Genomic DNA, 26,670 nt, shown 5'->3' with positions numbered 1-26,670 from the left:
GTGGTTGAATCGACTGAGGGACCTTACCTCTAATTGTATGTGTGGGGTACAGAGATGAGATAGTCATTCAAAATCATGTTAAACACTACTATTGCACACAGAGTGAGTCCATGCGACTTATTATGTGACTTTAAGTACATTTTTACTCCTGAACTTATTTAGGCTGGCCATAACAAAGGGGTTGAATAAATCAACTCAAATGTGATGTGTCACATGCACCGAATACAACCGGTGTAGACCTTAGAGTGAATTGCTTACTTACTTAACCAACAATGCAGTTTTAAGAAAATACCTTTCAAAAAGGAAGAGATAAAAGTAACAAATCATTAAGGAGCAACAGTAAAATAACAATAGTGAGGCTGTATACAGCGGGTGCCGGTACAGAGTCAATGTGCGGGGGCACCAGTGTCGAGGTAATTGACGACTTATTGACTCAAGACGTTTCAGCTTTTCATTTTTAATTCATCCGTTAAAAAAAAAAAAAAAATACAACATAATTCCACATTGACATTATGGGGTATTATTGTGTGTGACAATAATGTGGAAAAAGTCAAGGAGACAACTAATTCAATCATTTTCTAAATATTATAAAAGCCAAATCACTCAACCAAGACCTAAGATGACTTGACATTCTGCTAAATAGAACAACATCCAATAGGAACTCAATACAACACAATACAAAAAAGTACAATGGATCGCAAGAGAACAAAATTCACAAGGTCATTGTATGGATTATTTCCATTTTAATCTCATAGTAGGCCTATAAGTATTGATGTGTTGTCCTGTCCTCTCCAAATGCCTCCAGGATGTTTTAGGAAGACGTATTCAAGCCAGACTACCCCTCCCTGGAGTACAGGTTTCTACTCCGGTGAATTAACACAGCTATGCTGGCCAACAGCGCCATTGTCAGGATAGCAACTGCCACTGCAAGCACCGCAATGACACCTTGCAAAAGTCAGGAGAGATACAATGAAGATAAGCAATCAGATTGAAAAGATTTCCGTCTTAAGAGTCCGGTTTCAATGAGTCAGTCTCCGAGTAAACGTTACAGTATCTGTCGCAATATTTATGGATATTCTGGTGTATAGAATGACAGAAAAATTAGCTCCTATAAGCAAAAGTAACAAAGCAAAACCTTTGAACCATTAAGACAATATGGACTACCTTTCTTACCTGTGTTGGACCATGATGGTTTGAGCCCACACTCGGCGTCCCAGTCCGTTGAGATGACATCTTTAACCAGGTCAGTGAATGAGGTCAGAGGGCACGGAGTTGTCTCACAGCCAGGCACAGGGGTCGGGTAGGGATCACGGGATGAGTCATTACGGTAATACAAGTCAAGAGAATAGGACCTGGAATAGTTCACACAGACTATGTAAAGACATAGCCGACAGTCATGTGTTATGCAGATTTCTGTAACACTTTAATACTAATTTCACATCTCACATACCATTTAGTTGTCATTTAAAGGTGCAATATGCAGAAATCGCTCAGCTATTTCCTGGTTGCCAAAATGCTAATAGTTCACCAAATGTTTATGTGGCAAAACAAGCAATGTATCGTGTAAAGAAAAATCATTCTACCTTCTATACCACTGTGCAATATCTTTTCAATTAGCAAAAATATTGCATTTTCAGCTCTTTGAAGCTGGTGTACAAAACCGAAAGTAAAAGATGCAAATATGAAACCTAAGCACGGGAAGCATAGAAATAGCGCACATAGAACAGATATAGCGCTTCTTGGACTTGCTTTTAATGTGAATGACGATGTGAATTTTTCCAGGTCACCCAAAAATGTACATATTGCAGCTTTAAACCAAATAATTTCTACAGTTTATTGCGCTAAAACATTAGCTTTGTAAAAGTGATCATTTCTGGAGGTATCACAACTAAAACTACATTACCCATCGTCCTCTTGGTAGAACTCAAAGAGCTGACAGGCAGCATAAGGAGGAAGAAGACCATTGTACACGTCTAGGGCAGCCTGGAGAGTGATGAGGGTGGAGTCATGCTAGAGAGAGAGAGAGAGAGAGATGTACACATTAGAACACAGAATGAACTGTGTTGCATAAATTGCATAATCACATAGCATTAACATTGTGTTTGGTCATGCGTGGATGTGCTTGTGAATGTATAAATATGAATAGGGAGACATGCTAGATGTCAGATTGCATAATATGAAGTGTGAGTGTACCAATTAAGTATGTGGATGTGTGTGTGTGTGTGTGTGTGTGTGTGTGTGTGTGTGTGTGTGTGTGTGTGTGTGTGTGTGTGTGTGTGTGTGTGTGTGTGTGTGTGTGTGTGTGTGTGTGTGTGTGTGTGTGTGTGTGAGTGTGTGTGTGTGTGTGTGTGTGTGTGTGTGTGTGTGTGTGTGTGTGTGTGTGTGTGTGTGTGTGTGTGTGTGTGTGTGTGTGTGTGTGTGTGTGTGTGTGTGTGTGTGTGTGTGTGTGTGTGTGTGTGTGTGTGTGTGTGTGTGTGTGTGTGTGTGTGTGTGTGTGTGTGTGTGTGTGTGTGTGTGTGTGTGTGTGTGTGTGTGTGTGTGTGTGTGTGTGTGTGTGTGTGTGTGTGTGTGTGTGTGTGTGTGTGTGTGTGTGTGTGTGTGTGTGTGTGTGTGTGTGTGTGTGTGTGTGTGTGTGTGTGTGTGTGTGTGTGTGTGTGTGTGTGTGTGTGTGTGTGTGTGTGTGTGTGTGTGTGTGTGTGTGTGTGTGTGTGTGTGTGTGTGTGTGTGTGTGTGTGTGTGTGTGTGTGTGTGTGTGTGTGTGTGTGTGTGTGTGTGTGTGTGTGTGTGTGTGTGTGTGTGTGTGTGTGTGTGTGTGTGTGTGTGTGTGTGTGTGTGTGTGTGTGTGTGTGTGTGTGTGTGTGTGTGTGTGTGTGTGTGTGTGTGTGTGTGTGTGTGTGTGTGTGTGTGTGTGTGTGTGTGTGTGTGTGTGTGTGTGTGTGTGTGTGTGTGTGTGTGTGTGTGTGTGTGTGTGTGTGTGTGTGTGTGTGTGTGTGTGTGTGTGTGTGTGTGTGTGTGTGTGTGTGTGTGTGTGTGTGTGTGTGTGTGTGTGTGTGTGTGTGTGTGTGTGTGTGTGTGTGTGTGTGTGTGTGTGTGTGTGTGTGTGTGTGTGTGTGTGTGTGTGTGTGTGCCAGCGGTGTTCACTAACTGCTGAATACATGATGAACTTGAGCGTGCTCCTTTGCTCCATTGCCTTGGAGAAATTCCTCAGGATGGCATTCAACAGAACCCCTAAACAATAAACAAACCATCAACATTATAAAAACAATCATAGTGACATAAAGGCAAAACAAACAAACTGTTGGCACAATCCAACTCATTAACATAACATTCAGACCAACTCACAATCCACAGGATATTTCATCCACTCAGCATGAGCAACCTCTCAGCCCACAGTCACAACATTAACTCAACGTCACTTCGACTTATTTTCAACTCTCAACCCACAGCCACAACAGCAAAGCGACATTACTTCAACTCATTTACAACCCACATGACCTCTGACACCTTCTGAACTCTAACCTCTCACCTCCTGAGAGCCTGGCCTTTTCCTTTCTCTTGTGAGTGACGACGCTGAACATGACCTCAAAGGAGGATATTTCCTGTAGAGTGTTGAGTACTTCCTGCGTGGCCCAGCCAGGGGTGGTCAGGTTGTGATTCCTCTAACAAGGGTACAATGACAACCGTTAGCATCGTTCTGTTTGAAGCGCAACTCTTCCACAACACATGAGTCACAAACAAGCCTATACCAGTGTAATTATTGTGCCTGCATCCCAAATGGCACCCTATTCCCTTTAAAGTGCACTACCTTTGACCAGGGCACATAGGACTCTTGTCAAAATTAGTATACAATACTGGAAATAGGGTCCCATTTTGGACGCCGACTGTATTTCACGGTTTGTATAAGTCTTTCTATTTATATCCATCTCTGAAAATAACAGATGATGGATGAACACTTTGCACTGGCGCTAATGTGTATTACTGTAAGTATGACCATGTCTTATATAAGTATGTATGTAAGTATGACCTCTTATATAATCATGGATATTATTCATTTCAACGAGCTATTGAGTTATTCATCGAGCCCAACTGCCGAGGTGATCACATGGCAGTGTTCCCCTATGTTGTTTGTTCCCAGGCCGGGGCACAGAGGCCCAAAGAGTAACATCCAGGCTTTCTGGCATCAAAAGTTGTCAATTGAAACAAATAGAAGCTAAACTATTTGACACATGGCAACTTGCAAGAGAGGTAGGTAGGGGAAGGGAGGGGAGGCGTCCTGCCTATATAATGAGTGAGGCCGGATGCAGAGTCTGATGAACTCATGGGTGCAATTTTTATGTCTCTGTGTAGTATTTGTATTTATTATGGATCCCCATTAGCTACTTTTCCTAGGGTCCAGTAAAATTAAGGCAGTTTTGTCATGTTTGTCATTTATTATCATGTCTTGTCCCTGTGCTCCCCATTCTATTCGTTTCCCTCTGCTGGTCTTATTTGGTTCTTTCCCTCCTTCTATCCCTCTCTCTCCCCCTCCCTCTCTCACTCTCTCGCTCTCTCTTCTCTCTATCGTTCCGTTCCTGCTCCCAGCTGTTCCTATTCCCCTAATCATCATTTAGTCTTCCCACACCTGTTCCCGATCCTTTCCCCTGATTAGAGTCCCTATTTATTCCTTTGTGTTCCGTTCCTGTCCCGTCGGTTCCTTGTTTAGTATTCACCATGCTGTGATTGCGTTTCGCCCTGTCCTGTCGTGTTTTTGCTGTGATTGTGTATCGCCCTGTCCTGTCGTGTTTTTTGCCTTCATCAGATGCTGCGTGTGAGCAGGTGTCTCTGTCTACTACGGCCTGCGCCTACCCGAACGACCTGCAGTCTGTGGCCGCTTCTCCAGTTATTCCCCTCTACAGACTAGAGGATTTCTGTTATTCCCTGTTTGGACTTAAATAAACTCTGTTTCTGTTAAGTCGCTTTTGGGTCCTCTTTCACCTGCATGACAGAAGGAACCGACCAAGGAATGGACCCAGCGACTTCAGACGCTCGTTACACTGCCGTCGAGATCCAAGGAGCCATGCTCGGCAGACACGAGCAGGAATTGTCTGCTGCTCGCCATGCCGTGGAGAACCTGGCCGCTCAGGTTTCCGACCTCTCTGGACAGTTCCAGAGTCTACGTCTCGTGCCACCTGTTACTTCCTGGCCTGCCGAGCCTCCAGAACCTAGGGTTAATAACCCACCTTGCTACTCCGGGCAGCCCACTGAGTGCCGCTCCTTTCTCACGCAGTGTGAGATTGTGTTCTCTCTCCAACCCAACACATACTCTAGAGAGAGAGCTCGGGTTGCTTACGTCATTTCACTCCTTACTGGCCGGGCTCGAGAATGGGGCACAGCTATCTGGGAGGCAAGGGCTGATTGCTCTAACAAGTTCCAGAACTTTAAAGAGGAGATGATTCGGGTTTTTGACCGTTCAGTTTTTGGTAGGGAGGCTTCTAGGGCCCTGGCTTCCTTATGCCAAGGTGAACGGTCCATAACGGATTATTCTATTGAGTTTCGCACTCTTGCTGCCTCTAGTGAGTGGAACGTGCCGGCGCTGCTCGCTCGTTTTCTGGAGGGACTCCACGCAGTGGTTAAGGATGAGATTCTCTCCCGGGAGGTTCCTTCAGATGTGGACTCATTGATTGCTCTCGCCATCCGCATAGAACGACGGGTAGATCTTCGTCACCGGGCTCGTGGAAGAGAGCTCGCATCAACGGTGTTTCCCTGCTCCGCATCGCAACCATCTCCCTCCTCTGGCTCAGAGTCTGAGTCCATGCAGCTGGGAGGGATTCGCATCTCGACTAAGGAGAGGGAACGGAGGATCACCAACCGCCTGTGCCTCTATTGCGGAGTTGCTGGACATTTTGTTAATTCATGTCCAGTAAAAGCCAGAGCTCATCTGTAAGCGGAGGGCTACAGGTGAGCGCAACTACTCAAGTCTCTCCATCAAAATCCTGTACTACTTTGTCGGTCCATCTACGCTGGACCGGTTCGGGTGCTACATGTAGTGCCTTGATAGACTCTGGGGCTGAGGGTTGTTTCATGGACGAAGCATGGGTTCGGAAACATGACATTCCTTTCAGAGAGTTAGATAAGCCTACGCCCATGTTCGCCTTAGATGGTAGTCATCTTCCCAGTATCAGATTTGAGACACTACCTTTAACCCTCACAGTATCTGGTAACCACAGTGAGACTATTTCTTTTTTGATTTTTCGTTCACCGTTTACACCTGTTGTTTTGGGTCATCCCTGGCTAGTATGTCATAATCCTTCTATTAATTGGTCTAGTAATTCTATCCTATCCTGGAACGTTTCTTGTCATGTGAAGTGTTTAATGTCTGCCATCCCTCCCGTTTCTTCTGTCCCTACTTCTCAGGAGGAACCTGGCGATTTGACAGGAGTGCCGGAGGAATATCATGATCTGCGCACGGTCTTCAGTCGGTCCCGAGCCAACTCCCTTCCTCCTCACCGGTCGTATGATTGTAGTATTGATCTCCTTCCGGGGACCACTCCTCCTCGAGGTAGACTATACTCTCTGTCGGCTCCCGAACGTAAGGCTCTCGAGGATTATTTGTCTGTGTCTCTTGACGCCGGTACCATAGTGCCTTCTTCTTCTCCGGCCGGGGCGGGGTTCTTTTTGTTAAGAAGAAGGACGGTACTCTGCGCCCCTGCGTGGATTATCGAGGGCTGAATGACATAACGGTTAAGAATCGTTATCCGCTTCCCCTTATGTCATCAGCCTTCGAGATTCTGCAGGGAGCCAGGTGCTTTACTAAGTTGGACCTTCGTAACGCTTACCATCTCGTGCGCATCAGAGAGGGGGACGAGTGGAAAACGGCGTTTAACACTCCGTTAGGGCATTTTGAGTACCGGGTTCTGCCGTTCGGTCTCGCCAATGCGCCAGCTGTTTTTCAGGCATTAGTTAATGATGTTCTGAGAGACATGCTGAACATTTTTGTTTTTGTCTATCTTGACGATATCCTGATTTTTTCTCCGTCACTCGAGATTCATGTTCAGCACGTTCGACGTGTTCTACAGCGCCTTTTAGAGAATTGTCTCTACGTAAAGGCTGAGAAGTGCTCTTTTCATGTCTCCTCCGTTACTTTTCTCGGTTCCGTTATTTCCGCTGAAGGCATTCAGATGGATTCCGCTAAGGTCCAAGCTGTCAGTGATTGGCCCGTTCCAAGGTCACGTGTCGAGTTGCAGCGCTTTTTAGGTTTCGCTAATTTCTATCGGCGTTTCATTCAATTTCGGTCAAGTTGCTGCCCCTCTCACAGCTCTTACTTCTGTCAAGACGTGTTTTAAGTGGTCCGGTTCCGCCCAGGGAGCTTTTGATCTTCTAAAAGAACGTTTACGTCCGCTCCTATCCTCGTTACTCCTGACGTCACTAGACAATTCATTGTCGAGGTTGACCTTCAGAGGTAGGCGTGGGAGCCATTCTATCCCAGCGCTTCCAGTCTGACGATAAGGTTCATCCTTGCGCTTATTTTTCTCATCGCCTGTCGCCATCTGAGCGCAACTATGATGTGGGTAACCGTGAACTGCTCGCCATCCGCTTAGCCCTAGGCGAATGGCGACAGTGGTTGGAGGGGGCGACCGTTCCTTTTGTCGTTTGGACAGACCATAAGAACCTTGAGTACATCCGTTCTGCCAAACGACTTAATGCCCGTCAAGCTCGTTGGGCGTTGTTTTTCGCTCGTTTCGAGTTTGTGATTTCTTACCGTCCGGGTAGCAAGAACACCAAGCCTGATGCCTTATCCCGTCTGTTTAGTTCTTCTGTGGCTTCTACTGATCCCGAGGGGATTCTTCCTTATGGGCGTGTTGTCGGGTTAACAGTCTGGGGAATTGAAAGACAGGTTAAGCAAGCACTCACGCACACTGCGTCGCCGCGCGCTTGTCCTAGTAACCTCCTTTTCGTTCCTGTTTCCACTCGTCTGGCTGTTCTTCAGTGGGCTCACTCTGCCAAGTTAGCTGGTCATCCCGGTGTTCGAGGCACTCTTGCGTCTATTCGCCAGCGCTTTTGGTGGCCGACTCAGGAGCGTGACACGCGCCGTTTCGTGGCTGCTTGTTCGGACTGCGCGCAGACTAAGTCGGGTAACTCTCCTCCTGCCGGTCGTCTCAGACCGCTCCCCATTCCTTCTCGACCATGGTCTCACATTGCCTTAGACTTCATTACCGGTCTGCCTTTGTCTGCGGGGAAGACTGTGATTCTGACGGTTGTCGATAGGTTCTCTAAGGCGGCACATTTCATTCCCCTCGCTAAACTTCCTTCCGCTAAGGAGACGGCACAAATCATTATTGAGAATGTATTCAGAATTCATGGCCTCCCGTTAGACGCCGTTTCAGACAGAGGCCCAATTCACGTCACAGTTTTGGAGGGAGTTCTGTCGTTTGATTGGTGCGTCCGTCAGTCTCTCTTCCGGGTTTCATCCCCAGTCTAACGGTCAAGCAGAGAGGGCCAATCAGACGATTGGTCGATACTACGCAGCCTTTCTTTCAGAAACCCTGCGTCTTGGGCAGAACAGCTCCCCTGGGCAGAATACGCTCACAATTCGCTTCCTTCGTCTGCTACCGGGTTATCTCCGTTTCAGAGTAGTCTGGGTTACCAGCCTCCTCTGTTCTCATCCCAGCTTGCCGAGTCCAGCGTTCCCTCCGCTCAAGCGTTTGTCCAACGTTGTGAGCGCACCTGGAGGAGGGTGAGGTCTGCACTTTGCCGTTACAGGGCACAGACGGTGAGAGCCGCCAATAAACGCAGGATTAAGAGTCCAAGGTATTGTTGCGGCCAGAGAGTGTGGCTTTCCACTCGCAACCTTCCTCTTACGACAGCTTCTCGTAAGTTGACTCCGCGGTTCATTGGTCCGTTCCGTGTCTCCCAGGTCGTCAATCCTGTCGCTGTGCGATAATTCTTCCGCGACATCTTCGTCGCGTCCATCCTGTCTTCCATGTCTCCTGTGTTAAGCCCTTTCTTCGCACCCCCGTTCGTCTTCCCTCCCCCTCCCGTCCTTGTCGAGCGCACCTATTTACAAGGTACATAAGATCATGGACATGCGTTCTCGGGACGGGGTCACCAATACTTAGTGGATTGGGAGGGTTACGGTCCTGAGGAGAGGAGTTGGGTTCCGTCTCGGGACGTGCTGGACCGTTCACTCATCGATGATTTCCTCCGTTGCCGCCAGGATTCCTCCTCGAGTGCGCCAGGAGGCGCTCGGTGAGTGGGGGGGGTACTGTCATGTTTGTCATTTATTATCATGTCTTGTCCCTGTGCTCCCCATTCTATTCGTTTCCCTCTGCTGGTCTTATTTGGTTCTTTCCCTCCTTCTATCCCTCTCTCTCCCCTCCCTCTCTCACTCTCTCGCTCTCTCTTCTCTCTATCGTTCCGTTCCTGCTCCCAGCTGTTCCTATTCCCCTAATCATCATTTAGTCTTCCCACACCTGTTCCCGATCCTTTCCCCTGATTAGAGTCCCTATTTATTCCTTTGTGTTCCGTTCCTGTCCCGTCGGTTCCTTGTTTAGTATTCACCATGCTGTGATTGCGTTTCGCCCTGTCCTGTCGTGTTTTTGCTGTGATTGTGTATCGCCCTGTCCTGTCGTGTTTTTTGCCTTCATCAGATGCTGCGTGTGAGCAGGTGTCTCTGTCTACTACGGCCTGCGCCTACCCGAAGCGACCTGCAGTCTGTGGCCGCTTCTCCAGTTATTCCCCTCTACAGACTAGAGGATTTCTGTTATTCCCTGTTTGGACTTAAATAAACTCTGTTTCTGTTAAGTCGCTTTTGGGTCCTCTTTCACCTGCATGACAAGTTTATACCATTTTAAAAACATTATAATACATTCACAGACTGTATGCCCTCAGGCCCCTACTCCACCACTACCACATATAAACAGTACAAAATCCATGTGTACGTGTGTGTATAGTGCGTATGCTATAATGTGTGTGTGTGTGTGTCTGTGCCTATGTTTGTGTTGCTTCACAGTCCCCGCTGCTCCATGAAGTGTTTTTTAATCTATTCTAAATCTATTTTAACTGCGTGCATGAATTACTTGGTGTGAAATAGAGTTTAGTGCCTTCCATAGTCTATTCTGGATTTGGGGACTGTGAAGAAACCTCTGGTGGCATGTCTTTATAATCGGATGGGACCACAGTGTCTCCTGACCCCTCCTGTCTCAGCCTCCAGTATTTATGCTGCAGTAGTTTATGTGTTGGGGGACTAGGGTCAGTTTGTTATATCTGGAGTACTTCTCCTGTCTTATCCGGTGTCCTGTGTGAATTTAAGTATGCTCTCTATAATTCTCTCTTTCTCTCGGAGGACCTGAGCCCTAGGACCATGCCTCAGGACTACCTGGCATGATGACTCGTTGCTGTCCCCAGTCCACCTAGCTGTGCTGCTGCTCCAGTTTCAACTGTTCTGCCTGCGGCTATGGAATCCTGACCTGTTCACCGGACGTGCTACCTGTCCCAGACCTGCTGTTTTCAACTCTCTAGAGACAGCAGGAGCGGTAGAGATACTCTGAATGATCGGCTATGAAAAGCCAACTGACATTTACTCCTGAGGTTCTGACTTGCTGCACCCTCAACAACTACTGTGATTATTATTATTTGACCCTGCTGGTCATTTATGAACATTTGAACATGGCCATGTTCTGTTATAATCTCCACCCGGCACAGCCAGAAGAGGACTGGCCACCCCTCACAGCCTGGTTCCTCTCTAGGTTTATAATCTCCACCCGGCACAGCCAGAAGAGGACTGGCCACCCCTCACAGCCTGGTTCCTCTCTAGGTTTATAATCTCCATCCGGCACAGCCAGAAGAGGACTGGCCACCCCTCACAGCCTGGTTCCTCTCTAGGTTTATAATCTCCATCCGGCACAGCCAGAAGAGGACTGGCCACCCCTCACAGCCTGGTTCCTCTCTAGGTTTATAATCTCCATCCGGCACAGCCAGAAGAGGACTGGCCACCCCTCACAGCCTGGTTCCTCTCTAGGTTTATAATCTCCACCCACAGCCAGAAGAGGACTGGCCACCCCTCACAGCCTGGTTCCTCTCTAGGTTTATAATCTCCACCCGGCACAGCCAGAAGAGGACTGGCCACCCCTCACAGCCTGGTTCCTCTCTAGGTTTATAATCTCCATCCGGCACAGCCAGAAGAGGACTGGCCACCCCTCACAGCCTGGTTCCTCTCTAGGTTTATAATCTCCATCCGGCAGCCAGAAGAGGAGGACTGGCCACCCCTCACAGCCTGGTTCCTCTCCGGCACAGCCAGGTTTCACAGCCAGAAGAGGACTGGCCACCCCTCACAGCCTGGTTCCTCTCTAGGTTTATAATCTCCATCCGGCACAGCCAGAAGAGGACTGGTCACCCCTCACAGCCTGGTTCCTCTCTAGGTTTATAATCTCCATCCGGCACAGCCAGAAGAGGACTGGCCACCCCTCACAGCCTGGTTCCTCTCTAGGTTGCTTCCTAAGTTTTGGCCTTTCTAGGGAGTTTTTCCTAGCCTACACCTACAGCTTCTACACCTGCATTGCTTGCTGTTTGGGGTTTTAGGCTGGGTTTCTGTACAGCACTTTGAGATATCAGCTGATGTACGAAGGGCTACAGAAATAAATTTGACTTGATTTGTGGTGTATGCCTTCTACATGTCAATACCTCTCACAAATACAAGTAGCGATGAGGTCAATTTCTCCTCCACTTTGAGCCAGGAGAGATATGCATAATATTAAAATGAGCTCTCTGTGTACATCCAAGGGCCAGCCGGGCTGCCCTGTTCTGAACCAATTGCAATTTTCCACCGTCCTTTTTGTGACACCTGACCACACGACTGAACAGTAGGAAGTTAAGAGGTAGTTTCGTAAGCCAATGCTAACGAGCATTAGTGCAATGACTGGAAGTCACAGAGTGGTACGGAAAACATGCAGGAAACGTGGGTTTAATGGATTTCAAGCAAGTCTGAGTGTGCATCCCAAATGGCACCCTATTCCCTACAGTGCACTTCTTTTGACCAGAGCCCTACGGGCCCTTCACAAACTAGGTGGCCTATAAAGGGAAGAGGGTGCCATTTGGGACGTAGATCCCTTTGAAGGGGACCTGCAACTAACCCTAGAGGGGAAACCCTACATGTGGCATAGTATTTACTTCAGTCAGAGCTTGTATGCAGAGAGCTACATACAATAGTCCAGTACCTGACAGGAGAGAGTGTCGTAGACCCTCCATATGGAATTCCTGCCCAGCAGCCTAGACACAGGATACCCAGTGTGGTTGGAGAGCTCCTGTATAAATCGCTGTGGGAAGATGTTCATCTTATACGATTTTTTCATTTATTCCAGTCAGTGAATGTTATAATTGCGCCTGGTGGATTCCTAAAAGCAATCACTCGGTCACATATTCACGTCACATTAGTTTTTTGCTTCCATAAACAGTTGATTATTAAAACCGTAAGTCTTGTCAAATAAGGGCACCGTACCAAGGTTTTGTTTTATTTGATATACCCAGTGCTTAGTTGAGAGAAAATGACTCAGGGGAAAGGTTCATCTACACTGATGCAAAATACATGATTACTGTCAGTACGTAGTGATAGGTCATCATTCTAGATCCAGTATGTAGCTTTGGTGGCGACCCAACGAAATTCAGATAGAAATGTGAGTCTGATAAGCAGCACATTCTATGTGAGCTATTTCTATGCTTCCCGTCCTGAAAGAGATTGAATGGGATCTTATGGACTTACATATTGTACGAATTGGAATTCATAACATATCATACATTTTGGCTCATGAGCGCTACTTTTCAGCTACTGGCTGAAATTATACAAAACCTTTATAACGTAACTTTAAGTTTCGGCTTTGCATCTTTTTACTTTTCATTTTGTACACCAGCTTGAATCATCTCAAAATACGATATTTTTTTATTTTAGAAAATATATATCACTGCAGTTTAGATTATTTAATGATTCTCTACACTTGTTTTGTCACGTCAACAGAAATTAGGCGAACATGATAGAATCTTGGTGAGCGATTTCTACATATTATGTCTTTATGCCCATTAACCTTTCACCTGCTTTTCAGATCACATAAAATGAGACGAGAGGAAGCCACTTGTGACTATTAAGATGAACACAGGGTGACAAAACATTTTCAGATAGATACTCCATCTTCTCACCAGAGGGTAGTAAAGAGCACCAAGGACACCTCCATCAAAAGCCAGACATCTCCATAATAGGAATCAGGATGGGATTCAGTTAATTAAAGCCTTTTCATTTTAATTCTCAATATAATTCAATCCTGTCATTAATTAACAGCTCTGAGAATGTGAGAGAAATTGCACCAAGCAGCTTTTTGGAAGATGAAGGAGAAAACTGTGAGTGAGGAAATCACTGAGGACCTGATGTCACACCGAAATAACTAACAAGGCCTTTGTGACAACTAATAACCTACTGGAATGAAACAATCATTCAGTCTTTGAATAACAAACACATGTAGCGAGTGAGTCAAAGTGAATTCACAAGACAAGATTAATAGGGACAGGGTTGTGAGGAAAAGGGTTTCATTGCTGCGACATATTGCTCAAGGTCCATCTATGACAGGATAGGACTTGAAATGACTATAGACAGAACAACAAAAAGAAACATTAACAATAACAACGTTTTTTTTAAACTAGGGAAAGCGATTGAGGTGTGTTTGATAACCTTGGAGTTTCTCCCTTTGGGGCTATTCTATTTGGACAAACTCAATCAAGCGCAGAGTATTTGAAAGTATTTGACATACTACTATGCATTTGACACAGGTCTGAGCATGTTATGTCATGTCTACTACATGTGTAGTATCTTCATTTTTAAAACTCCTGAGTGGCGCAGCAGTCCCTGGTTTGAATCCAGGCTGTATCACATCTGGCCGTGATTGGGAGTCCCATAGGGAGGCACACAATAGGCCCAGCGTCGTCCGGCTTAGGCCGGGGTAGGCCGTCTTTGTAAATAATAATTTGTTCTTAACTGACTTGCCTTGTTAAATAAAGATTAAATATATATATATATATATATACAGTATATATTGATCGCTCTGTTGTCACTGAGAATTTTACTGCAGGGCAGGATATTCAAATGAGCCTCGTTCTTTACATACATTCACTGAAAACCTGTAGTTCTCTTTCTCTCTTGCGCGCTCAAACACTAAATCAACAGACAGACTAAATGTCCTACTATCGTAGGTCCTGCTACAGCCACATTAAAATGTACAACAATGTATCTGAAATGCAGCCATACACATCAACAACTGTCGTTGTATATACCTTATTATTAACTGGGTGGTTCAAGCCCTGAATGCTGATTGGCTAACAGACGTGGTATATCAGTATACCACGCGTATGACAAAACATGTATTTTTACTGGTCTAATTACGTTGGTAACCAGCTTATAATAGCAATAAGGAAACTCAGGGTTTGTGGTATATGGCCAATATACCACGTCTGTATCCAGGCACTCTGTGTTGCGTCGTGCATAAGAACAGGCTGTATACCACACCCCCTCGGGCCTTATTGCTTAAATAACACAAATAGATAATGGTCTCTACTACAACATAGTGTATCTGAAATGCAGCCTATCGCCTACTGTATCAAAACTCATTTCCGTTTGAAATGATCAGTGAAAAAAATACAAAAATAAAATCCTCCTGCAGCAGGATTAATTTCCTCCTGTGACGAAACTGGTCCAATTAAGATGTATGAGGCGTCATAGGCTTTAATGATTTGATGTGTTACCTTGACAACTCTTCTGAGACTTACCTGGTGAGACTTGAGAACTCTCCGGTAGTGTTCGCTGTCAAACGTCTCCCCCATCAGCTCTCTAAACCTGGGGCAGTGTTTGCTTGGGGACTTCAACAGCTTGTGAAATCCAAGACAAAACAACCATTTTAATTCCTCTGTCAAATTCCTCTTCCTCTTCTCATAAAACCCAGGTACACTCAGTTTACAGCTTTGCTTTACTAGTGGCCCTTCCTTTCTTTTCTTTTTAACACCGCCTCAGTGCCAAATGGCCTATTGGTCAGAGAAATGGACATGAAGGTCCATGCTCACATCTCAAATGGGCGTCGTGATATTGAGTTCCACATCAGGCTCCAACAAAACCAAGATATCTTGATTCAAATTAGTATTTCTTTTTTTCAAATACTTCAGATGGGATGGGTTTACACTTTTGGGACTATTTCATTGGTTCCAATGTAACCAGGCAAGCTCAATCAAGCACAGCTAAAGTTTTTGAAGGAAAACAAACACTATTTTGAATCCAGGTCTACTGGAAAGATTCATACAGCTGATTTAATGGATGATGTGTGAGTGAGTGAGTGAGTGAGTGAGTGAGTGAGTGAGTGAGTGAGTGAGTGAGTGAGTGAGTGAGTGAGTGAGTGAGTGAGTGAGTGAGTGAGTTTGAGTGGGCACGTTTGTCTCTGCCAGCCAGCCGCCAGCCCAGGGCTCTAAATGAAACAAATTCATTGATAGCACTGGTGCTCCCAACTTTAAAAAGTTAGGAACACCACATGAAATTTAGGAGCACCAGAAAATCTATATTTTTTAATTGCTTGAGATATACTGTACGTGGCCTATATTAATTCTAGATACTTTTGTGGCCTAAAAATATGTAACACAGTAAATACATTTGTTTATTTTAAAAGCTAAAATGTTGATGTAAATACCTGTCATTAAAATTACAAAGAAAATTGTGGAATATTTCGTTTCTATATTGTGTAAAAGCACTATTTTCATATTGCGATGCATTACATTGAAAATTATACATGGTCTCTTTAAAAATGTCAGGTTTGCGATTAAGAGCAACGCTATTAGTGAAAGGAGGGGCTAGGAATCCCATTGGGCTATAAATGGAGGACCGTGTAATGCCCCACCCAGCAGATTGTAGAACAATCGCGTTCACGTTGTCATGCTCCTTCACGTGGTTGCTAAAATGATCGTCACGCAATCCCTTCTCAAAGTCAGGGTATGAGTCAAGACACCTGACTATAATGTCATAATTCCAAAGCTATACGATGTTACATCTCAGAAAAAAAACTGTAATGCTGTACTTGTTGCTCATGCTAATTTTGGGTTTTTAAACTGGTGCCCAATTGACCCCCATTCACTCCTTGAAGGAGATCTTTTCTTGTCGTAGAATAGCCCAGAATGCACCTCGCGGCCCATTGACAACGCATGGTAACGTACACAATCGCATTAATACGATTTCAAATGGAGTTTCCAATCTCCTCAAAAGTATCTCTGTTAGTAGTGTGTGATTGCAGCCGCAATCGAGCATCCAATTGGTTTCTGCATGAACCCCCCCTTGAGCACACCATCTTCATGGTTGTGTGACACTTTTGATATTCTGTATTTCCCCTGATTGTCTATGCAATTAAAAAGGGAAATAAAAGTATTATCAGAGGTTTTACCAGTGTCTGAGCTATCTAGCTACAGGTGTCGCCCCCGACCTTCCATCTACTGCACATATGTCAGAGTCAAGGCCCGCGGGCCACATCCGGCCCGCGAGAAGGTTTTTTACGGCCCCTGGGATGATCTTGATTTGTTATTAGAACCGGCCCGCAGACCGCAGCAAGCCGGCAGCCCGCAGATCTTTTACACGCACCAATACTACATTTCCCACAATGCAACGGTGACGCACCGAGCAGTAGGCTGCTTCATTTCAATATTTATTGGCACAGCAGTTGTCAGCATCACAGTAAAATTAACTTTCAGATACCCATCAAAAATGGCAAAACGGAAGGTGGACACTGAGAACCGGGGTTTCAAACAAGGTGGGAGTCGGAGTATTTGTTCACGGAGGTAGCTGGAAAACCTGTGTGTCTTCTGTGTGGAGAAAGTGTGGCGGTACTGAAAGAGTATAATCTGAGACGACATTATGAAACGAAACACGCGGACAAAAACAAGAATATGGACATGGAACAAAGGCTACAAAAGGCAGAGGAATTAAAACGAGGCCTCAAATCTCGACAGGCTCTGTTCAAAAAGCCAAATCACAAGGCCAGGCTGCTGTCAAGGCCAGTTTTATTTTGGCAGAAGAGATCGCTAAATCAGCCCGGCCATTTACGGAGGGGGATTTCATCAAAAACTGCATGATTAAAGTTTGTGACGGAAAAAAGGCAACTCTTTTTAAATGTGAGTCTGAGCAGAAACACCATTGCCGAGAGAGTAGACCAGTTGTCCATCAATCTAAAAGAGCAGCTTGTGAAAAAGGGAAAAGATTTCATTGCATATTCCTTGGCTGTGGATGAGAGCACCGACATTTCTGACATTGCCCAGTTGTCAATTTTCATCCGCGGAGTGGACTCCAGCCTAAAGCGTGACAGTGGAGTTTTTGGCTTTACGTCCTATGCATGGCACAACTACGGGGCATGATTTGTATGAAGAGGTGTCAAGATGTGTAAATGAGATGGAGCTGCCTTGGGAAAAACTCGTGGGTTTGACAACCGACGGAGCACCTGCGATGTGTGGACACAGGAGCGGACTGGGGGCGAAGATACGGGAAAAGATGCAAGAGCAAAACACAGGTGAGCTGACAGCTTATCATTGTATCATACACCAGGAAGCGTTGTGCGGTAAAGCCTTGAAAATGGAGCATGTAATGAGCATCATCACGCGCACAGTTAACTTTATCAGAGCCAAAGGTTTGAATCACCGCCAGTTCAAGGCATTTCTGACGGAGTTAGAAACGGAGCATGGTGATTTGCCTTATCACACAGAGGTGCGATGGCTAAGCCAGGGAAAGGTGCTTCAAAGATGTTTCGAGCTTCGTGAGGAGATTTGTCTGTTCTTGGACAGCAAAGGGAAAGACACAACACAACTCCGAGACGAAATGTTTCTGTGTGAAATGGCTTTTCTGTGTGACATTACGAGTCATCTGAATGCAATGAACTTGCAGCTGCAGGGTCGGGATCGTGTCATCTCTGATATGTACAGTACAGTGAAGGCATTTAAAACCAAGTTGAGTGGATGATAGAAAATTGCTATTATTGTTTTTTTCTTTGAAGTAAATTTAGCCCACTTTTGCTAAAATAGAAAATATAGGCTACTGATGGTGCCTTGAATACCGGTTTCTTTCATTTAATGTTCATGTTATGGGGATTTTTATATAAAGGAAATTTGTCTTTTGTGTCTGTTGAAAATTAAAGATTACTGACAGAGCCATAAGAAAATATTGCTTTATTTATCTGATCATATTGGAATATATTTGTTAGGTTTTCAGTAGGTTCAATTAGGTTCACTAGACTATATGCGTCATTTAAAAAATTTTCAATTAACATTCGAACAGTCCGGCCCTCGGCTTGTAGCTAAATTTTTTATTTGGCCCTCCGTCCATTTGACTTTGACACCCCTGATCTACTGTGTACCGGAGTCTAGCTAACTAGTCCTTCGCTAACGCCTGCTTGCTAGCACACAGTGTCCTTTGCTCCCACCGGCTGAACACCTGCCCTTAAAAGAACTACAGGAAAACAGTGCCCGACATGCAGGGGCAAAGTACACTGTCTACCGGTGTCCTAGATAGCTAGCTATCTATCCTGCCTCCTGCCTGCTATGTACCGGAGTCCTAGCTAGTTAGCTAGCATGCAGTGTCCTTCGCTAACGCCTGCCGAACACCTGCCCTCGCCATCGTTAACAGAACTGGAGGAAAGCAGTGCCCGACATGCAGGGGCAAAGAACACTGTCTACCGTTTTCATAGCTAGCTAGCTACCGTTGTCGCCCCCGCACCATCTTATTTTTCTATGATATTAAGGCGGCCCGCAAAAAAAAACGTTTAAGGTGCATGTCACCACCTACTGTGCTGGAGTGTGCGATCAATCATGGCCTGACAAATTCTCTACCCAGAAAATACATTTTTAAACCAAATAAAGCTCTACTAACTTCTACCACACCCTCCCCTCAAAAACCCTCCCAAGCCCCCCAACCTCATTAAAAACATGTTGAAACAATCCAACCTTAGGATTATTCAGCATATCAACAACCATTTTGACAGTAGCATCTGTTACCCATCACTATTTTGCCGTATCCACAATAGCCTTCAAGCTGGTATTTCTGCTTTCCACAACCCGAGTCGTGTTGATAACCTTACCAATGAAAGCTATGAAATGAACCTTTGACACAGCATATTCATGAGCGCAAGATTTCTGAACAGGTCTCGAAACAATGCCAGGCCCAGCAGAAGCACCAGCCCCAACAGTAGGTCCACTTACTACAGGAGCAGCCATGGAAGCTCCATCAGTCCGCACTGTAGTTCCACCAATCTGTTTATACCAGCCTCTGCATAGAGTGCATTCGGAAAGTATTCGGGCCCCTTGACTTTTTGCACATTTTGTTACGTTACAGCCTTATTCTAAAATGTCTTATTTCCTCATCAATCTACACACAATACCCCATAATGACATAAGGCTGTAACTTAATGTGGGGAAAAGTCAAAGGGTCTGAATACTTTACTTTAACCTCCCCACGTCTACCTTTGACTCATTCCTCGCTGCCTCCTTCTTTCCACTCCTCTCCTCTTTTGACCTCACCCTCTCACCTTCCCCCCCTACTCACAAGGCAGGCAATACGCTCGACCTCATCTTTACTAGATGCTGTTCTTCCACTAACCTCATTGCAACTCCCCTCCAAGTCTCCGACCACTACCTTGTATCCTTTTCCCTCTCGCTCTCATCCAACACCTCCCACACTGCCCCTACTCGGATGGTATCGCGCCGTCCCAACCTTCGCTCTCTCTCCCCCGCTACTCTCTCCTCTTCCATCCTATCATCTCTTCCCTCTGCTCAAACCTTATCCAACCTATCTCCTGATTCTGCCTCCTCCTCCCTCCTCTCCTCCCTCTCTGCATGCTTTGACTCTCTATGTCCCCTATCCTCCAGGCTGGCTCGGTCCTCCCCTCCCGCTCCGTGGCTCAATGACTCATTGCGAGCTCACAGAACAGGGCTCCGGGCAGCCGAGCGGAAATGGAGGAAAACTCGCCTCCCTGCGGACCTGGCATCCTTTCACTCCCTCCTCTCTACATTTTCCTCCTCTGTCTCTGCTGCTAAAGCCACTTTCTACCACTCTAAATTCCAAGCATCTGCCTCTAACCCTAGGAAGCTCTTTGCCACCTTCTCCTCCCTCCTGAATCCTCCCCCCCTCCTCCCTCTCTGCAGATGACTTCGTCAACCATTTTGAAAAGAAGGTCGACGACATCCGATCCTCGTTTGCTAAGTCAAACGACACCGCTGGTTCTGCTCACACTGCCCTACCCTGTGCTCTGACCTCTTTCTCCCCTCTCTCTCCAGATGAAATCTCGCGTCTTGTGACGGCCGGCCGCCCAACAACCTGCCCGCTTGACCCTATCCCCTCCTCTCTTCTCCAGACCATTTCCGGAGACCTTCTCCCTTACCTCACCTCGCTCATCAACTCATCCCTGACCGCTGGCTACGTCCCTTCCGTCTTCAAGAGAGCGAGAGTTGCACCCCTTCTGAAAAAACCTACACTCGATCCCTCCGATGTCAACAATTACAGACCAGTATCCCTTCTTTCTTTTCTCTCCAAAACTCTTGAACGTGCCGTCCTTGGCCAGCTCTCCCGCTATCTCTCTCTGAATGACCTTCTTGATCCAAATCAGTCAGGTTTGAAGACTAGTCATTCAACTGAGACTGCTCTCCTCTGTATCACGGAGGCGCTCCGCACTGCTAAAGCTAACTCTCTCTCCTCTGCTCTCATCCTTCTAGATCTATCGGCTGCCTTCGATACTGTGAACCATCAGATCCTCCTCTCCACCCTCTCCGAGTTGGGCATCTCCGGCGTGGCCCACGCTTGGATTGCGTCCTACCTGACAGGTCGCTCCTACCAGGTGACGTGGCGAGAATCTGTCTCCTCACCACGCGCTCTCACCACTGGTGTCCCCCAGGGCTCTGTTCTAGGCCCTCTCCTATTCTCGCTATACACCAAGTCACTTGGCACTGTCATAACCTCACATGGTCTCTCCTATCATTGCTATGCAGACGACACACAATTAATCTTCTCCTTTCCCCCTTCTGATGACCAGGTGGCGAATCGCTTCTCTGCATGTCTGGCAGACATATCAGTGTGGATGACGGATCACCACCTCAAGCTGAACCTCGGCAAGACGGAGCTGCTCTTCCTCCCGGGGAAGGACTGCCCGTTCCATGATCTCGCCATCACGGTTGACAACTCCATTGTGTCCTCCTCCCAGAGCGCTAAGAACCTTGGCGTGATCCTGGACAACACCCTGTCGTTCTCAACCAACATCAAGGCGGTGGCCCGTTCCTGTAGGTTCATGCTCTACAACATCCGCAGAGTACGACCCTGCCTCACACAGGAAGCGGCGCAGGTCCTAATCCAGGCACTTGTCATCTCCCGTCTGGATTACTGCAACTCGCTGTTGGTTGGGCTCCCTGCCTGTGCCATTAAACCCCTTCAACTCATCCAGAACGCCGCAGCCCGTCTGGTGTTCAACCTTCCCAAGTCCTCTCACGTCACCCCGCTCTTCCGTTCTCTCCACTGGCTTCCAGTTGAAGCTCGCATCCGCTACAAGACCATGGTGCTTGCCTACGGAGCTGTGAGGGGAACAGCACCTCAGTACCTCCAGGCTCTGATCAGGCCCTACACCCAAACAAGGGCACTGCGTTCATCCACCTCTGGCCTGCTCGCCTCCCTACCACTGAGGAAGTACAGCTCCCGCTCAGCCCAGTCAAAACTGTTCGCTGCTCTGGCCCCCCAATGGTGGAACAAACTCCCTCACAACGCCAGGACAGCGGAGTCAATCACCACCTTCCGGAGACACCTGAAACCCCACCTCTTTAAGGAATACCTAGGATAGGATAAAGTAATCCTTCTCACCCCCCCCCTTAAAAGATTTAGATGCACTATTGTAAAGTGGCTGTTCCACTCAATGTCATAAGGTGAACGCACCAATTTGTAAGTCGCTCTGGATAAGAGCGTCTGCTAAATGACTTAAATGTAAAATGTAATGTAAATGAATGCACAGTATACATTATGACTGATTCTATATCTCTGAGCCTCTCTAACCTCTCTCTGCACCTGGCATCCATCAAATGATGCACTATGTTGTCGTCGTACTCCCCTTCCACAATTACAACTCTTAACCTTCACATTGCTCCCACATTCACCGCAATCATGTTCCGCTCCACACTTGGCACATATTTTCTTTCTTTTACACTGAACAACTACATGTCCCGTTCTTTGGCATTAAAAACACTGCAGTGGAGATGAGACCAATTCTCTGACATTGAAACTAAGGAATCCTATCTGTACTTTTCTAGGCAAAACCTTCTCAAACCTCAGCAACATTGATAAGCTTTCACTTCTTTGACCCTCTTTCCTACTGGTCAACCCTTTGGCCTCAATCAATCTGCCTCCCTTCACATTTTCTTTCATATCATCTGTGGACATAGATATTGGGACCCCAGTGATGACTCCCCTCGACCTAGCATAAGCACCAGGGACATGGCTTCTAATCGTCTTCCCATTAAGCTTTTCCATTACAGAATCTTCCCTTGCTGAGCCTGGCTACCACAAAATATTAGCAATCTACCATTTCCAATGAACCAGGCTAGTTTGACTTCACCTATCTCTACGACGTTGGTTAATCGGATAGGGTGTAAATGAGGCCCTGTGGTCTCATCAAACACCATCACAACTTTCCACTCACAACACATTATTAGTCTTGCTTCCTACCTTGGCCCTCTTCACGCTTTGCAGACGAGACGCTCCACTACTTTCAGTATCATGATCTCTCTTCTTCCTGTGTCTTTCCTCTACAGACCATTCAGATCCTTGACCCTCATCCTCCCACTCCATATCATCAGAACGGTCACCCATATTGATCGCATCCCAGCACAGCTGTTGCTTCTCCAACCTTGTCTCAATTTCCTCCACTTCGTCCGCACTACTCGCCGCGATTTTCAACCATCCGCCATACGTTACTGTTCCTCGGCCTGTCTTTTTTGCTCTGTTATGGTTCTTCCATCTGGAGGGAGCTGCCAGCTTGCGGTCAATCTTCCATAGGAAGGTGAAAATGTTGCGCCGATACTATTGGTCAGATCTTTTGACCTGGTTTGACCTGGTTTGACCTGGTTTGACCTGGTTTGGTCACGCCGTTTTCGCTGTAGTAATGGTGAAACCATGACGTGAATGAATCTGCACTCGCTTGTTTCTCTAGGGCACAGAGGAACAAATGGTACAGTGTGAAGCCTTATCGTTACAGATGCTTTCGTAGTCGCTCAGTGCTCCCAAAATAAAACTCCTTGTTGCACAGGAAACTATTTGGTCGCAGGTTTAGAGCCCTGCGCCCGCCTACCTTATCCTGTGCTCTGGTGACAGTGTGCACTGGAATGGGCCGCCATGGTAACTGGGGCATGATGGGAGGGGGGCGTCTGTTTGGGGGGAACAGCCCAGCCAGGTTAGCCTGGGCACTCATTAGAGTGCGGTCATAGTCTGTACTCCGCACATACACCTGTGTGGAGGGAAAGAAGTAAAGCTTAGGTTCCTATGTCTATACCAGCATACCACTTAGAGAATGCATGTCCAAAAACCTGATTCACTGTACAGTAAGTGGTTTGCCAGTGTGCATAATGGAACAAAGCTTTACTGTATTAAGAATTAATATGTTCTATTTAAAATGTGCTTTTCCCTTTTCTGTCATCCTATGTGAAGTGATTGCACACTGTAAATCATTTTGACAACATTGGCTTTTCCTGTGATGCCGATAAAGCTGGCTTGAATTCGAATGTGACATGACAGGGGACAGGAAAGGTACAGCACGAGCTGAAACTTGAGTGTGACAACAAATCGTTAGCGACAGCGAATTAGGAAAGTTGTTATTTCGGTGGTAATTGCTACTTTATGGACGGAGGGAGGGAGGGAGGGAAAAAGGGAGAGAGAGAGACGGGGACGAGAGAGAAAAAGATAAAGAGATAGAGTGGAGTAAAGAGAAAAAGGGAGAAAACGACAGGAAGTGAAAGAGAGCGACTGGAAGAGGGAAATCAGATCTTTGTTGTAATGCCAGTACGATGCGAACTGCCTTGGGGCACACAGAGCCAAACAACATGCATGCAGCCTAATGCACAGTGACGAGATCAGGCGAGATTAGCCCACATGTTACATCATGTTATGAGGCCGGGGTGATGATGTCATCAACATGAGTCATTCTCATTAGCCTACACCATAACAGACATTACAGGCACTAAGTACCACACATGGATATTGTGTGGTCATATGCTCCAAAGAACCCAGACGTATAGCCCGAAATAGATTTGCCAAGACTTCAAATGCACAAACAGCACACATGGTAAACAATGCTATTTCTCTCCTGTGTAATATGTACACGTTTGGGCTCCAGTAACGCACCTCTTTGCTGTTGTAGTCTTCACTGAGGAAGTGTCCATAGCGTCTCTTTAGAAACCTGCCGAAGTCAAACTGCTGTCTCATCCCCAACTGAGCCAAGTGAGACAAAAAAAAGACGAGAGAAAGCTTATACCTCACACAGCAGCCTAGGTCAAGTAAGAACTTCTACGGAGAAGATTTAGGAGATATTACTGTGAAGTGTGATAATATTGCTTGTTTTTGTTACGGCACATGATTATCTAACATTTCATGACAGACTCCTTCAACTTTTTCTAAAGAAAATGTGTGTGCTTTCTCAAGCTCATAGTTGTAGAAGAAGTTACAGGCACATTCAGAATGGAAATATAGGCAAAGGGTTTTTCAGGAAAAAACATAATTGTCATTGCATACTCAAACTTCTGTACCTCAGTTAGCTGCCCGAAGCCTTGTGCCCACGCTTCCTCACTGTGAGGGTCCATGGGAAACGACTCAATGGGGGATCGATCGCCATGACGAAATACCTTACGCCAGTCATATGTTTTATGTCATATGTATAGAGTACCTTACACAAGTCATATGTCTTATATTCATATGTGATATGCAGAAGTATATTTCATACCTGGTGCTAACATGTCCTATGCCCTAATCTTATCCACAATTCCAGTTGTGCCCACATATTAGTCGTTGCATCTACACGTGGTATTAAAATGTGTCTCTAATCCGTTTACGTGTGTCCCCATTGTGACCAGATATCCTAGTCTCTCCGGAGGTGGTCAGGGAGATCGGCTCACAATCAGCAAATAATACATCTTTGAATCATCTACACCTGTCTTAAAATGTGGGCACAATCAGAATGTGGACAAGATTGGGACAAAGGACACATGTTAGCGCCAGGTATAAACGGGGCAAAAATTGGGTTAAATTAAGCTTGATTGATTGGTTTAATACATGGCTCCTACATCGGACATCAAATACAATATAATTATTGATCATCTTATTTACTTATTTTCCCTTCAAGCATAAACCAAAGTGTTGAATCTATCAGGATTTCATTAAACATTTGAAAACGAATCCCAGTGGAGTAAAGCAGAACTGAAAAGACTTACGGCAACAACAAATTTCAGAATGCGGGATTCAGTCGATGAGACACAAGAGAGAAGTAAAAGGTAAACCAAAGTTGTCAGGCACTCCACCATCTCCTCTGTAGTTTCTTTCACAGTGGGGTCGCCTTTTAGAGGTTAACTGAAGAAAAAAAGGTCATATCGATTATCGATACAGACAATGAAAACGTTCTGCCAAATTCAGTTTATTTGCTCACTCAATATCACTTGGAAACTTTTAGCAGAAACACACTATTTGGCAAGTCCATTAATAAGGTCATTATTTTACGTAAATGTAATGGTGATTCTAATTCCACAAGTTTAATAGTTGTTCATTAACTAATAATAGTTTGTTTGTATAATAATAGTTTGTTAATTTCTTCGGAACACTTACGTCATTAAATGTAAATGATGACCTGTCATATAACACATTAGAATAATTATAAAACATAATTACTGCAAATGTTCACTTACCTTAATTTGTATGTAACAGACTCAGAGTAGTTCCTTACAGCTGGTTTGTATTTTAAGAAATCTATAAGAAAAAGGCCCACTGCAGTAAACCTCATCTGTGAAGCTATACACAGATACGAATTGACATTTAGTGCATGTTTCACTAAAGGATGCACTGCTTTCATAACCTACCTAGCTGACCCCCACTTCCTCTTCTCTGCCTGCTCCCGATTCGCACGGGCCGCTCAAAATCCAAATCACTGTATCTGTCAATCTCACTCGCTCTCCCTTGACATACCAATGGACCAATATACCCTGGCAGTTCTCTTCAGTTTCGCATTTGATCTGTAGACATATATGTCCACCTCAGACAGGACAGCTCTCCTTATGTAGCAGCCATACAGTGCCTATGGTGAAACAAGCCCTGAACATGAGAATCGTCCTTTAACAAGGCTCTAACGATAGCCTTACTCACTTGGTGCCTCACTTAGCTCAACCCCCCCCCCACCACCACCACCACCACGCGCACATGCACATGCACACACACACACGCGCGCACACACACACACGTACATGCACACACACACACACACACACACACACACACACACACACACACACACACACACACACACACACACACACACACACACACACACACACACACACACACACACACACACACACACACACACACACACACACACACACACACACACACACATCCGTGGGCACACAGACACA

The 26,670-nt window shown here is 45.9% G+C and overlaps 1 protein-coding gene across 1 annotated transcript; it reads right to left on the bottom strand.

Moving 5' to 3' along the window:
• Positions 1 to 459: 459 nt before the first annotated feature.
• Positions 460 to 26,320, bottom strand: LOC124047617 (testicular acid phosphatase homolog). Its single transcript, XM_046367938.1, has 13 exons — positions 26,119 to 26,320; positions 25,948 to 26,008; positions 25,480 to 25,615; positions 24,799 to 24,894; positions 24,398 to 24,484; positions 23,349 to 23,504; positions 14,782 to 14,880; positions 12,192 to 12,290; positions 3,527 to 3,659; positions 3,146 to 3,228; positions 1,904 to 2,010; positions 1,174 to 1,352; positions 460 to 945 (listed from the first exon to the last, which is right to left on the bottom strand). The coding sequence occupies exons 3-13, from the start codon at positions 25,567 to 25,569 to the stop codon at positions 836 to 838; spliced, it is 1,239 nt and encodes a 412-aa protein (XP_046223894.1). The 5' UTR covers positions 25,570 to 25,615; positions 25,948 to 26,008; positions 26,119 to 26,320; the 3' UTR covers positions 460 to 835.
• Between the last annotated feature and the right edge of the window lie 350 nt (positions 26,321 to 26,670).

The sequence above is a fragment of the Oncorhynchus gorbuscha genome, linkage group LG11, assembly GCF_021184085.1.
Source record: "Oncorhynchus gorbuscha isolate QuinsamMale2020 ecotype Even-year linkage group LG11, OgorEven_v1.0, whole genome shotgun sequence".
NCBI lineage: Eukaryota > Metazoa > Chordata > Actinopteri > Salmoniformes > Salmonidae > Oncorhynchus > Oncorhynchus gorbuscha.
The sequence above is the reverse complement of the archived record's forward strand: the minus strand, read 5'-3'. Positions and strand labels throughout refer to the sequence as shown.